The 14,770-nt window shown below is 37.6% G+C and overlaps 1 protein-coding gene and 3 pseudogenes across 1 annotated transcript; all 4 read left to right on the top strand.

Annotated features, from left to right (window-relative positions):
• The first annotated feature begins 382 nt into the window (after positions 1 to 382).
• On the top strand, positions 383 to 5,424 carry LOC125495945 (mitochondrial metalloendopeptidase OMA1-like; annotated as a pseudogene).
• Positions 5,425 to 6,994: 1,570 nt separating this feature from the next.
• Positions 6,995 to 7,750, top strand: LOC130590678 (uncharacterized). The gene has a single exon (XM_057393224.1). The coding sequence runs from the start codon at positions 6,995 to 6,997 to the stop codon at positions 7,748 to 7,750; it is 756 nt and encodes a 251-aa protein (XP_057249207.1).
• Positions 7,751 to 9,600: 1,850 nt separating this feature from the next.
• Positions 9,601 to 11,944, top strand: LOC130590677 (uncharacterized; annotated as a pseudogene).
• A 2,494-nt stretch (positions 11,945 to 14,438) lies between these two features.
• Positions 14,439 to 14,770, top strand: part of LOC125496057 (uncharacterized) — a 2,105-nt pseudogene continuing 1,773 nt past the window's right edge.

The raw sequence follows: 14,770 nt of genomic DNA, 5'->3' as shown, positions 1-14,770 counted from the left end.
TAAAATATTAAACCTACATCGTTTAACAGAAGGTGCACCATCCTTTATGCGTACTTGGATGCATGTTCCTATTTGCGCTTTTCCATTCCCTAAAAAACCGAGTCTAAAGCTATTGTTATAATACACTCTAGAAGTCCTCTCAAAAAAAAAAAAACTCTAGTTGTCGTAGACTCTCAGCATGTGTCATTTAGAGACTCGTAACGCATTGACGCACTTACTCGAAATATTTTGTTCCATTTATTAGAGAAAATTTCATCCCCTGATCCCAATTATCAAATCAACATCTAAAAATTTAAAATGACTAGGTACGTAACGAAAAACGAATGACTCTCGATAATAGTACACCCCATTAATCCATTCTTAGTTTGTTGCGTAGTGCATAGCTGGCTGCAAAAGAAATCTTTTGCACAGAGAAAACTTTTGCACTTTCGGAATTCAGTAGGAATATCATAACCATTTATGGAAGCAACAACTCTTGTGACCCATTTCATCTAAAATCTTAATCTCGTAAATTTTACCTTTCAAAATTCAAAAATCACATAATTTTTTTTGGTATGTTACTTGAACCCAGTTCATAACTGACCCTGAAATTCAAGAATTTGGAGCAAAGTTAGCAGCTTTTGTTGTTCAAAAATCATGGCGTGGTACAGAAATTCAAGGTTTGTCTACAATGCTTTAAAACTCAACTTGCGTTCCAAAACATTTGGTACTATTCCAACTCCAAGAGTTCATTCCGAATTCCTCATCTTTGTTTTACAATCAATCTACTAATAAGTGTAGTGGGTTATTTGGGTCTGCAAAATCTGGGTATTTTAATGGGTTTAAACATCATCAAGAGATTAGCTCTTTCTCTGGTTTTGCAAGGAGAAATTATCATGGTGATAAAACCGAAGTAAGTGCTGAATCATTGCTGGAAAAATTACTTCTTCTTGCAGTTGCACTAATCTTGATTGCTTACCGTCATGTGCACCCAGTAGTTGTGCCATATACAGGAAGGAAGCATTATGTGCTTATGTCAACAACTCGTGAGAATGAAAATGGAGAAGTTGAGAAGCGGAAAATACAACCTGCTACACACCCTGATACTGAGAGGGTTAGGTCTATATTCCAACACATTATTGAATCACTGGAAAGAGAGATTAATCACCATGAACTCGAACTCGAAAGAGATGAAACTTTCAAGGAGAAAACCATTTGGAAGGAGGAGACAGTTGATGATAAAGATAGTAGGAAGAAGCATAGTGGGGCTAAGATAACTACTAACCATTTGGAAGGGTTAATTGGGAAATTTTCGTTGTTGATAAACCGTTGGTTGAGTCCAGTTGTTTATTTGATGGGAAGATTGTTGTTTACACCGGATTGCTCAACCATTTCAACTCTGATGCTGAATGGCTACAATTATCGCGCATCAGGTATATAAAACTATTCCTGGGACTCCAATTATGTGCTTAAGCTGATGGTTAATAGAACTATACAAAAAACATGAAAGGAATTATATGAAAAAAAACTGATGAATTTTAGGTTATCAGATTACATTATGAATGTCATATGTCAATGTGGTGGTATGTATTTGTTAGGTTGGGCATGCTGTGGCTCGACATGAGGCAGAGCATTGGACAGCTGTGTTCTGGTGGTCAATGTTAGGGTTCTACGTGACATTATTTGAAATTCTATTTACTGCGCCTGAATTTGCCAATGCAAGATCAAAACTACTCTTAAGGCATCCTTCTTGCAAAAGTAAGTCTCTTACTCTTAAAATGTTTTCTTGATGATTAAACAAACATGTGGTACTGCTACTGCATAACTGTGTTACTGCATCACATATGTTACTGCATAATTGCAAAACATATCACATTGCCCGGACCTCGTAACTTGTTTCTTTGTCAGCGATTTCATTTAGACATCCATTTGAGAGCAAGTTTAAATTTGTATCAAGTTGTGAATGGAAAAGTAATAGAACTAAATAGAGAGGTGTGATGCTAACAAAATCTAATCCATTACTGAGTAATGGTTTTGGATCAATTATGGATTGCTATATTCCACATATTCTATACTTTGCCGCAGATAACATTAAATTGATGTTGTTTATTTACATTTGACACATTAAAATTGAGTTGTGGACTATAATATATATGCGAGTTAGGTAACATAGAGTGTCAATTTACGGGTTTGGAAGATTATTCAGGCTAGATTTCATCAATTATCCACGAACTACCTTGCGATTGGCTTTGTTGGATTGTCTTCCTTGGTGTTATTCTTTATTTTGGTCGGAAGGAAATAGAAGCAGATCACATTGGAGTGCTTCTGATGGCTTCTGCTGGATACGACCCCGAGTTGCCCTCAAGTATATGACAAGCTTGCAAAGCCACTGGGCGACTGGAACTGTTTAGCAATCATCCATTTGCAAGAATGAGAGCAAAGTTGTTAGCTCAGCTGATGTTATGAAGGAAGCAGATAAGATACAATGAAGTTGTAGCAGGACGTGCAATTCAAGGTCTTCAGTACCATTTACCAACCAGCATCTTCTTTTAGCAGCTTCGCCTGTTTATGTTAATTATGGTAATCAAAATTAAACAGCTCATGGATCAATTATATTGTCGTTATATTTTCGTCTGTTTGACAAAGTTTAGAGGTTAATTTGAGTTGAAAACTTGCTATTAGTGTGTTATCCACTTGTTAATTCAATCTAATTTGGTTCCTATGTTAATCACTGCTCTTTTTCTCCTTCAAGAGTCCTCTTATCTTTTTCTTTTTTTAAGCAGAGTAGTAGATAGCAGAGTAGTGGAGATGAGTTTCTCTTTTAGGTAGATATTAGTATAAACCGGAAAGGGTCACTCAAAATACAAATTAAATGTTTTCAAAACCATCCGTTTTCCCCTTTGCCTCCCTAGCTATACTATCCGCAAGGCTATTTGCTCCTCTTCCTTCGTGAGTTAGTCTAACGCATTCTTGATCTTGGAGCAACTCCCTGCAAGGATCAATCAAATGAGAGAGGTAATCTTTTTAAGTATTTGAATTAATAGTTGAGAGTTGAGAGTTGTTAACCCTCAATCCAGGACCCAGGTACCCAAATGATCATGGCATACCATACCCAAGCAAGCAAGATTAGTATCCAAGAAGAAAGATGCATCAGTGTTAATTTTAGGTGGTTTAGCGGTGGAGGAATCCAAGCTGAGGAACAACGGGATTGGGAGCTTTACCTACCTTAGGTGGTTTTGGGTAAAGAACCATTCTGTGACGGTCCAAATGGAATTTTTATAAGGACATCTGATGGTATATTTTCTTTTTGAAAAGATGTTTTGTCCACATTTTGATCTCTTGATGGGTCTGTAACTAATAATAAACCAAATCAGAAATCTGCCGTTAGAATCTTTCTTCTAAGAACACTTTCACGTGATTCAAGTTTCTATATTGATTTTAGTGTTTTAGACAAACTAACCTTGAATTTTCAAAAAGTTTTTATAAAAAAAATCACCTATATGACACTTTATTCTAATTGAAAAAACTATTAGTAAATTAAAAATTTCAGGGCCTATTTGGTATCACTCCCAATTTAACTAACATATCTAGGCGTTTGATACTTCTATCCTTGAAATAATGTTAGTAATTTAGAGTCGAAATTATACCATTTCAAAGTCAGCTTCTTCCTTAATTCTATATGACATTAGACCACCATATGAAAAATTTGGCAATAATTTGGCAATATATAGCACTATGTTCTTTGAATCTTAGCTGTATGGTGCAATAATAACTAATCTTGCACCTCCTTTAAGACTAAGAAGTCAAATACCTTGCTTGTAGATTTGGTAGATAACAATCGTTCATATTAGTTGGTAATTACGATGATATCTCTTTATTATAAATAGCTAGTTTTGAGGTTCAAAACTTTCATCATTATCTCTAATAATTAATTTCCACTTATAATATATGGAGAGAGCTTCAGTTAAGTTAGCTTTTCTAGTTGTCCTCGTAGCTTCTGCATCATGTAAGTGTCTCTGATAATCTCCAAAATTATCTTTGTATTAGCAAAATTATTTTCTACTGTTTGAATCTCTAATATAATATACAATCTTAGCCACTAACTCATGACGTCAAGATCTCAAGTCTATAAAAAAAAATTGTTTTAAATAAGTCAACCTTTGTGCTGTACGTCTTCTTATTTTGAGTCTACCTTTTGATTATTTCTGATTGAGTTAAGCTTGTATGTATGTTCTCTTCTATTGAGTTTTAATTTATTTATGACTTGTTTAGTAGGTTACTTACTTACTTATGATACGTATTACAATGTCACTCTCGTCTGTTTGAGAAGAAATGACATTGTAACACACATCATAAGTAGTCATTGCATTTGTAATAGCAATCTTAGGTAGAGAGAGAATGCCTAGAGAGAGAGAGAGAGAAAAACTCTGGAGCGAGCGAAGAGAAGGAGAATGGACAATGGTAAGAAGGAGACACCCCAAGCCAGTAAACCACAACCTAGAGCCTTGAGAACAGCCTTCATAGATTTCCTTCCTCCCAATATTGATACCCAAACAATCACAACAACATATTCAGTAGATATGGTGATCTGGAGGACTTAGTGATACCAGCAAAACTCCGGAAAAACTGTGGGCACAAATACGCATTCATTAAATTTTTCTCCATGAATGCTTTACTCAATGCGATTAAGCAGGAGAATGGAAGAAGAATGGGAAATTTTTTGATGCGAGTTAACCCTGCAAAATATGACAAACAAGACCCTCCCCATAAAAACCACTTTCCAAATCCTAAACCAAATCACAGACAGCCTCAAAAAAACCCGGTACAATATCATCCAGCTTGGAGAGACCACCGATCGTATAAGGATGTCTCGAACCCAAACCAAATACCAATCCACACTGATGTTCCACCAATCAATCCCTCAACCAAACCTAATACCCGGAAACCACCTCATCAAACGAATTTATCCTCTTCACCTATAGAATCAATCATCCCTAACCAAATCCTTGAACCTCTCAGTACTGACATTGTGAAAGAAATGACAAAGCACCGTAGGATGAGTTCTAGGGTCCTTGGGGAAGACACGGAGAGAATAAGGGACCAAGTGGAACTTGTGGAACTAGAGGGCGATCAGATTCTTGCCATCTCAGGGAGAAAAATGAAGAGATCCTGGAGTTACTGGAAAGAAGCGTTATAGCAGTCGCAAACTCTTCATCTCCATCCAAGATTATCCATGAGCATATCTTGGCGGAAGGGGTTAACTATCTGAAGATTAAACCCCTTGGGGGAATGCTTCATCTTATCCAGTTCAATTCGGTTGAAGAAAAGGATGACATGATAAAAAGCAAATGGCTTGAACGATGGTTCCTGGAGCTAAGGGATGTGAATAACGCTAGCACGGCATTGATGGAGAGATGTGGATCACAATTTATGGAGTTCCATTGATCGCATGGAGTTATGAAAATTTTCAGAAATTGGTTGTATATTCGGGAGAGTGCTATCGGTGGAATATTCTCGCATGGATTACGCCAGAGTTCAGTTAATCACAGATTGTCTCTTCAAAGTCAATAACCCCATAGTTTTTTACGTGGAAGATAAACCGTTTAAGATTTTTGTTACAGAAGACTTTGGTCTTGGTCCAAATCATGATCCTCCTGCAAGTAAAGGTATGCCAAATCCCTCTTCCATAGATTAGATTCTGATAACTCGAATTCGGAATCCTCTGATAAAGATCCATTGGATGATGATGATCGTGATAGTGACGACTGGGATCCTCCGGGAGGGGAAAGGTCACCCCAAAAACCCTCCCAAACTCCGAGTTCAATGCATCGGGAAATACTCCAGGAATCTCGGACATTGGAGTTAATAATGAGACAATCATTACTTCGCCTACCAAAGCTAGTGCCAAGGTCCTCCCAATGCAAAACAAAAACCTCCCATATACCCTAAACCTCCCAAAACTCAACTGAACTTTAATACCCACCACGTTCCCCAAGTCTGCTTTGCATTGGGAACTTAAATCAACAAAAGTCCTCCTCCCAACCACTTGAACTCCAAAAAGCCCCACCTTCACCATCGAAAAACCTTACCCTTCCCTCCAACAACGAAACTGGGCTCACCTTTTAGCCCTGATCCAACCTTTAAATATAATAATCCCCCCATCTCCCAAAATAATATAATCAGCCCAATAAGCCCATTGGTCCCCAAACCTGCCCAAAATACACAAAACTCCCCTAGTTCTACAAGTCGAAACTCTCCTTTAAAGCCCAGCCTCAATGACCAAAGCTTTCCTTACTACAATCCTCTGATCCACACTGATAATTCCTTTGGCCCGCTACTAAGGAAAGCCCAATCAAAATCCCAAACTAAGACACTCTCATCCTCTCCTTCGACGTCCAGCCCTTCTATCCCCCCCGGTTTTGAAGACTTCCTTCCTCCCCCTCTGAAAGCCCATCATGAAAAAAGGAGATTACAAAAACGACTGAAGAAAAATAAAGCCAAAAACCGCCTCTCCTCCTCCTCCTCCAATCCCCCACCTCTTCCTCCCTCTCCCTCCCCAAACCCGAAAACATCTCATGAGAACACTGCCTCGGAAATTATTGAATTAGGCTTGCAACTAGGAATGAAATTCAATGGTGAACTATCAGATCTACAAGACAAAATTGTTGGAATTTTGTCACGCCAGGAGCAGGACTGGCTTTCCAATGTATAAGTACATCTTATACTCTCAATAAATTGTTCCATGTTAATCTCGTGGAATGTCAGGGGCCTCGGAGCATGGCCTAAAAGAAATGTTCTCAAAAAGTTACTACTCCTTCATGACCCCATGATAGTATTCATCCAAGAATCCAAACTGGAATGTATTCCTTCTAAATTGCAAAAATCAATTTGGTGTGATGATGACCTCAGCCTCTGTATCAGTCCATCAAACGGATCCTCTGGAGGATTAATCTCCCTATGGAGACCCTCAAAATTTCATCTGGTTTCCAGTAGAATCGAATCACAATGGATCGCAATGGAAGGAATGGTGGTGAGGGAAAATTTTCAATGCCTTCTCATAAATATTTATAACTCCTGTGATGCTTCGACTAGATCAGACACATGGAACCATATAGAGGATTTTTGCAGAAACTCACACTTACCTCTTCTAATAGCGGGGGATTTCAATGAGGTACTATCTTCCCAAGATCGAGGCAGCCGGATAATAGATGAAACTAGTGCCGGAAAATTCAGGCAATTCATAACCAACCTTCATCTTACTGAAATCACACCCTCCAATGGATACTTTACATGGTTTAGGGGTCAATCAAAATCAAAGCTGGATAGAATTCTTGTCCAACCAGATTGGATTCTGAAATTCTCATTCCTTAATGCCTCCATCCTCAAAAGGAGTATCTCGGATCATTGCCCTCTTGTACTGAAGTCGCAATCTAAGGACCGGGGACCGAAACCTTTCAGATTTCTTGACATGTGGCTCACCCACAAGGATTGCCTGATCCTTACTAGGAAAGTATGGGAAGATTCGAAGGGATTCACAATTTCAGAGAAGTTTAAAGCTGTCAGAAAAGAGTTGAAAGTATGGAACCAGTCAAAATTTGGGAATCTAGAAACCAATATCTCTCAATTAGAAGACGAAATTCACAAATGGGATACTGTTGCCAACACGAGAAACCTATCGGTTGATGAACTGAGTCTCAGATCCAAGGCCCAACTGGATTTATGGGATTGGATCAAACGCAAGGAAATTCACTGGCCCAGAACTCTCGTATAAGTTGGTTGAAGTGTGGGATAAGAACTCAAAGTTCTTCCATGCCTATGCATCGATTAGAAGACGGAAGAATAATATCTCTTCCATCACGATCGATGGTGAGACCGTCTGTGACCCGGAAAAAATCAAAGCCGAAGCCTCACTCTATTTCCAAAATCTGTTCTCAGAAAGAAACCTTTTCCAGACCAACTTTCTTGAACCTAGCCTTCAAAAAACTCTCATCAATACAATCCTCGGACCTCACCAAACCTTTCTCACACTCTGAAATAGAAAAAGCAGTATGCATCATGTAGCCCTTCAAAATCCCCTGCCCGGATGGTTTCAATTTTAACTTCATAAAGTCTTCCTGGGCAATCATCAAAGAAACATTTTCTCACTTGTCAATGAATTCTGGCAGTCTGGAACACTACCAAGGGGTAGTAATGTAGCGTTCATAGCGCTGATCGCCAAGGTGGAAGCCCCCTCAAACTTCAAGGACTTCCGACCCATCAGTATGGTCGGTAGCCTTTACAAGATAATTGCGAAGTTGCTTTCCTTCAGGCTGAAAAATGTTATGAACGATCTTATTGGGCCCCAACAATCTTCTTTTATTGAGGGGCGCCAGATCTTGGATAGTGTTTTAATCACTGGCGAGTTATTGGACTCATACAAAAGTTCCAAGATGGGGGCAGTAATGTTAAAACTGGACTTCCACAAGGCCTTTGACAGTGTTTCCTGGTCTTTCTTGGATTGGACCATGGATCAAATGGGCTTCCCATTAACATGGCGAAAATGGATCTCCTCCTGTGTCTCATCTGCAGCCGCATCTGTCCTCCTAAATGGCTCTCCTTCGACTCCGTTCAAGCTCCAGAGGGGCCTCCGTCAAGGAGACCCTCTCTCTCCCTTTCTCTTTGTGTTAGCAGCGGAAGTTTTGAATCTCATGATCAGAAAAGCCACAGAATTGAATAAATGGTCAGGTATTGCTATTTGTAAATCGGGTCCTATTCTAACTCATCTTCAATTTGCAGATGATACGATAGTATTCTCAACTCCGGATTTGAAGGCGCTCAATAACATCCATAAAACTCTCATCCTGTTCCAGCTATCCTCAGGCTTGCAGATCAACTTCCACAAAAGTGAGATCCTTGGAATCAATACTCCTCAATCTTGGCTTAAAGAAAGCGGCAAGGCAATTATTTTGCAGATTGGTAATTTCCCGATCACCTACCTGGGCTTCCAATAGGTGGCAGTTCCGCGAGATTAGCAACATGGGAACCTCTCTTGGAGAGAATGAGGAAGAAATTGGCCACATGGAAAGAGAAATTACTCTCGATTGGTGGAAGACTCACTTTACTAAAAGCCTCACTCTCGAACCTGCCAATCTATTTCATGTCCTTATATCCTATGCCACAAGGAGTTATAGAAAAAATTAATAAAATTCAGAGAAGCTTTCTTTGGAGTGGTGGTAGGATAAAAGGGCTATCTATGGTGAAGTGGGAATATGTCCAGCTTCCAAAAGCGTTGGAGGCTTAAATGTGAGTAACCTTCTGATTAGAAATTGGGCGCCTTTGTAAGTGGGTGTGAGGTATTTTTAGAATCCAGATTCGCTATGGAGACTATCAATTAAAGCCAAATATAAATACCAGGCGCAAATGATGATATGATGCTGACATTGCTCCAATAAGATCAGGTGGTCCTTGGAGACATCTTTGCAACCATCTCCTAAAACACCAAGCAACAATGAACTTCTGAAACAAGGTACCAGGAAAAGAATTAGGGAATGGGGAGAATACCTTATTTTGGCATGACTCTTGGCTGGGCAATTTGCCTCTGAAATTAACCTTCCCAAGACTCTTCTAATCTCAGTTTTACCCATGGCTTCAGTAGCGGAGATGGGTTCTTGGGTGAATTTGGAATGGAAATGGAATTTGCCATGGTCCAGAGAATTCAGAAAGAGAGACCGCATTGAATGGGAGCAGCTCCAACCTTCCCTCCAGCAAATCTCAGTCCGCCTCAATGAATCAGATGAGTTAATATGGAACTTTAGTATGGCTGGTAATTTCTCAGTTCGCTCCTTCTATGAAGAACTTCACAAGCGCTCGAAGCCCTGTCTAGAAAATCTCCCTCAAAAGATATGGAAAGGACTTGTTCCCTTCCGAATAGAAATCTTCACTTGGTTATCAGTGCTAGAGAGAATCAATACTAAGAAGAAACTAGCTTCTCTGAACATTATCCACCCGCTGAGGTGGGTTGCTCATTATGTAGTTTGGAGCCTGAGGATATTTCGCACCTCTTTTTGTTTTGCCCCTTCTCAATGGAGATTTGGGCTTGGTGGTGGGACCTTTGGAACCTATCTTGGGTATGGCCAAAATCTCTAAATCTTGCCCTCTCTCAATGGAATTGCCCAAGGAAGGAAAAATTATTCAAAAAAATCTGGCTGGCAGCATTCATTGTGATTATCTGGTCAATCTGGAGAGAACGCAATGAGAGAATTTTCAATAAGAAAGAATCATCAGTTTCAGAAATCAAAAACCTCATTCTTGTCCGTTTATGTTGGTGGATGAAGCCTTGGAACCTCTCCTTCCCGTACACAATTGAAGAAGTCATCAGAATCCCACAATGTCTCTTATGGGGTAGCGCTGTGCCTCGAAGAAGTAAAACCTCCCATCTCCCCCCTCTAATTCAGCTCAGATCTAACCCCCTGACCCTTGTCTCAAGTGGATGGTGGGTTTCACCCCGTTCTCGCCAAAAGAAGGTGCTAGAGCAGGAGGCATTTTTGGAGGCTTCCTCAGAGATGAAGTGGGTGTGATCTTATGCTCCTTCTCCTGCCCTTTTCCGCCAATGGGTATTAATGAAGTTGCAGTGATTGCAATTCACCGAGCTCTGCAAATCTCTCTCAGTGTGCAAAATCTAAAAGACCGAGAAATCTCAATTTTCTCTGAATCCAGCCAAGCTATCAGTTGGTGCCTCAATCTCTCATCTGGTCCGACTAATCTCTCCTTCCTGTTGAACTTCATCAGATCTACATGCAAAAAGCTCCCTCTTAAGTTTGATTATCTCTCAAGCTGCTCAAGTCAAGTAAAACAGAATGCAATTGGAGAAATCTATGTTTTCTCAGATGTAGTTAGATGGAAAAAGTCTCCCATTTAATTTTGAACCGACCCCCTCCCATGGTATGATGTAAGTGGCAGACGAAAGTACCCTTTTAAAAGGATTGTGAAATAAAATGATAAAAAAAAAAAACACACATCATAAGTAACCGATTAAACAAGTCACAAATAGGTTAAAACTCAATAGAAGAAAACAGACATACAAACCTAACTCAACCAAGGATAATCAAAAGGTAGATTTAAAATGAGAAAACGCGCAAAAATTGACTTATTTAAAACAATTTTTCCAAAAAAAAAATGATATAAACTTTGTTAACATCGTCTAGGATAATATTGAAGGATGGACAACAATAAACTAAAAAGTTACAATCACATCATTATTTTGCAGTTGTAGTTCCATTTGCAGCAGAAGCAAGATGCAAAAATGAAGCACCCCCACCAATATCAGGGGTAGCAACACCAGCTCCAGCACCAGTGCCGCCGCCGCTAGCAGTAACACCTACAGGCGTACCAGCATATCAAATTCACGGTTGTGGCTACCCGTGCAGTGACTCCAATGACTGTGATTGGCCTTGTACTATATGCTGTGGCCAAAACCAAACTTGTTGTTATGATTTGCCTTTCGATGGTTAACATAAAACAGCACTTTTTTTTTCTAAGTAGTCATAAAGAGGGTACTACAATAAATAATGTTATACAATTCCACATAAACTTAGTAATCTATCATAATAATGTTCAATAATGAAGTACTAAATCCAGTCTCTCGTGATTCAACTAGAAAATCTCTTCTAGCTCACTAGATGGTCCTTCTACGATAGCATGGTTTCGAACTTTTCGATTCATTAGAATTGAATTATGTATATTTCTACTTGTGTTTGATTCAATCCTGCCAATAATGTGATTTATACATGGTGGTATAAGATTGTAACCGTTATTGTTGTATTGTATTCATCATATTTATAATCCCTCTATCTCTAATTGTTTGCTTAATTTGAGGATTAATTAAGGTTGGCCTAGTGGTTGTGAGGTCCCTCTACCACCTATTGAATAGGAGCTCGATTCTCACCTTTTGCAAATTCTTGTAAGGAAATGCTCCTTATCTTAAAAAAAGAAAAAGAAAAAGAATTGCTTGCTCAATATTTTTATGTTTTTTCCGATTTCAAAGACAGTATTCGAGTATTGTATTATTTTCAGTTACGTGGTAGTAAAATTAAAAAGAAATTGTGATAGTTTGAAAATATGTGTTAAGAAACTCAAAGATCTTAGATCTTAGATCTGCCGTTGCACAACGTAACTTAACTAGACCTTTAATATCCCATTGTAAATGATTAAAAATTACAAAAAGTTGATATTTGGAAAGTATATTTTGAGACGAATGACTATGACAGACAAACTACATTAGATGAATAATGTCAAAATTCAATATGAACCACTAAAACGGAGGAAGTATATATGAATTCAGATCGTCAAAATCAGGGATGTCTCAGACAATTTAGGGGTCCCGTGCCATCCATTTTATTAATACACATCTTTTTGTAAGGTATATTAGTACATAATTTGATTCCTTAATGAACTAGAACTTTTTATTCTAAGGTCTTGTTTGGTTGACAAAACAAATCATGGGAAGTGAAAATTCCTAGAAAGTAGAAGTATATGAATAAGTTGTTTGGTTGGCAAAATCATGGGAATTTGTACTTCTTAGGAAGTTCTACTTCCTCCAAAATGGAGGAAGTTACTTACCTAGGTCCCCTAGATAAGTAGAGCTTCCATAGGAAGTTCTACTTCCCATTATCAACCAAACACAATTTTACACTTCCTAGGAATTTCAAATACATGGAAAAAAAACTTCCTAGGAAGGCTAGAACCGTGCATTTTGAGTAAAAAAATTAACTAAACAGGTTGAAACTTTTTATTTGTATATCATATAAAATTTTTGTTGCATCAGTCAAAAGTAACAGAGGGTTCAAATTGCGGAATTCGTTCCTCATATACTTAGATGTACGGTTGACATGGTACACTCAATACTAATTTATGTTCATTTGCTTATTTAGAATTCTCTTATTTAATATATTTTGTTCATTTGAATGATTTCAAATAAATAATAGGCAAAAAAATAGCCTTTAAATGTATCATGCTCGCAACATTTAGGTATATGATAAAATTTGTACAAATTTTAATGAAAAAAAAAATGTTGAAACAAAAATTTAAACTAAGCTACAGTTGACTTTTAAGCTCTCTCCTTTTCTGATGCAACAAAGATTTGTTTTAGCACTAGCTACTTCTTCTATCCCCATAAAATTCGCCATTTGTTTTCTCAAACTCAAATTTCATCAATTTTGATTATATTTTTTCACCATGTAAGAAAATATCTTATCAGGAGTTTTTTGTAATCGAGGAAACCCATATAGGAAACTGCTTATAAAGCTAGTGAATCAACGAAATATCAACAAGAAAATCACATTGTTCATAGGAAAACTCCTATAACATTTGCATACATTGTAGGTCTTTGTTGCACTTTAATCCCTCGGGCCTCGTATATTGATATTAAGTGTATTTTAATCTACGTTTTTTTCTATTGCAACAATTACTACTTTGGATAATTTTACATCTATTGCAACAATTTCACTTTTGGTATAAAAAGCAATATTTCAGAACAAAGCAGCATTGTGCACCCGAGAGAACATACCATTCATATAGAAGAATATGATTTTTTTTCAACAACTTTTCAAGATAAAAAAAGCATACAATATAAAATTAAAGAACATGTAAATCTCCAACAACATTTGAAAAAACCTAAAAAAAAGCATCTATTGTAAATGAACATTTAGTCTAAATTTAAAGAACCTAACTTTTAAATGTAAAAATTTGAAAAAAGGAATCTCGCCAACAACCATTTTTCCTAAAAGGTAAAACAAGTTGCAAGATTTAATGAAACAGATAACAACTTTTTCTTAAATCATAAATTCTTAAAATATTAAACCTACATCGTTTAACAGAAGGTGCACCATCCTTTATGCGTACTTGGATGCATGTTCCTATTTGCGCTTTTCCATTCCCTAAAAAACCGAGTCTAAAGCTATTGTTATAATACACTCTAGAAGTCCTCTCAAAAAAAAAAACACTCTAGTTGTCGTAGACTCTCAGCATGTGTCATTTAGAGACTCGTAACGCATTGACGCACTTACTCGAAATATTTTGTTCCATTTATTAGAGAAAATTTCATCCCCTGATCCCAATTATCAAATCAACATCTAAAAATTTAAAATGACTAGGTACGTAACGAAAAACGAATGACTCTCGATAATAGTACACCCCATTAATCCATTCTTAGTTTGTTGCGTAGTGCATAGCTGGCTGCAAAAGAAATCTTTTGCACAGAGAAAACTTTTGCACTTTCGGAATTCAGTAGGAATATCATAACCATTTATGGAAGCAACAACTCTTGTGACCCATTTCATCTAAAATCTTAATCTCGTAAATTTTACCTTTCAAATTCAAAAATCACATAATTTTTTTTGGTATGTTACTTGAACCCAGTTCATAACTGACCCTGAAATTCAAGAATTTGGAGCAAAGTTAGCAGCTTTTGTTGTTCAAAAATCATGGCGTGGTACAGAAATTCAAGGTTTGTCTACAATGCTTTAAAACTCAACTTGCGTTCCAAAACATTTGGTACTATTCCAACTCCAAGAGTTCATTCGAATTCCTCATCTTTGTTTTACAATCAATCTACTAATAAGTGTAGTGGGTTATTTGGGTCTGCAAAATCTGGGTATTTTAATGGGTTTAAACATCATCAAGAGATTAGCTCTTTCTCTGGTTTTGCAAGGAGAAATTATCATGGTGATAAAACCGAAGTAAGTGCTGAATCATTGCTGGAAAAATTACTTCTTCTTGCAGTTGCACTAATCTTGATTGCTTACGTCATGTGCAC

Source organism: Beta vulgaris, chromosome 3, assembly GCF_026745355.1.
Source record: "Beta vulgaris subsp. vulgaris cultivar EL10 chromosome 3, EL10.2, whole genome shotgun sequence".
NCBI lineage: Eukaryota > Viridiplantae > Streptophyta > Magnoliopsida > Caryophyllales > Amaranthaceae > Beta > Beta vulgaris.
The sequence above is the reverse complement of the archived record's forward strand: the minus strand, read 5'-3'. Positions and strand labels throughout refer to the sequence as shown.

Excerpts from the sequence above, each read along its gene's own strand:
- LOC130590678 (XM_057393224.1), top strand. The coding sequence starts at position 6,995 with ATGGAAGGAATGGTGGTGAGGGAAAATTTTCAATGCCTTCTCATAAAT.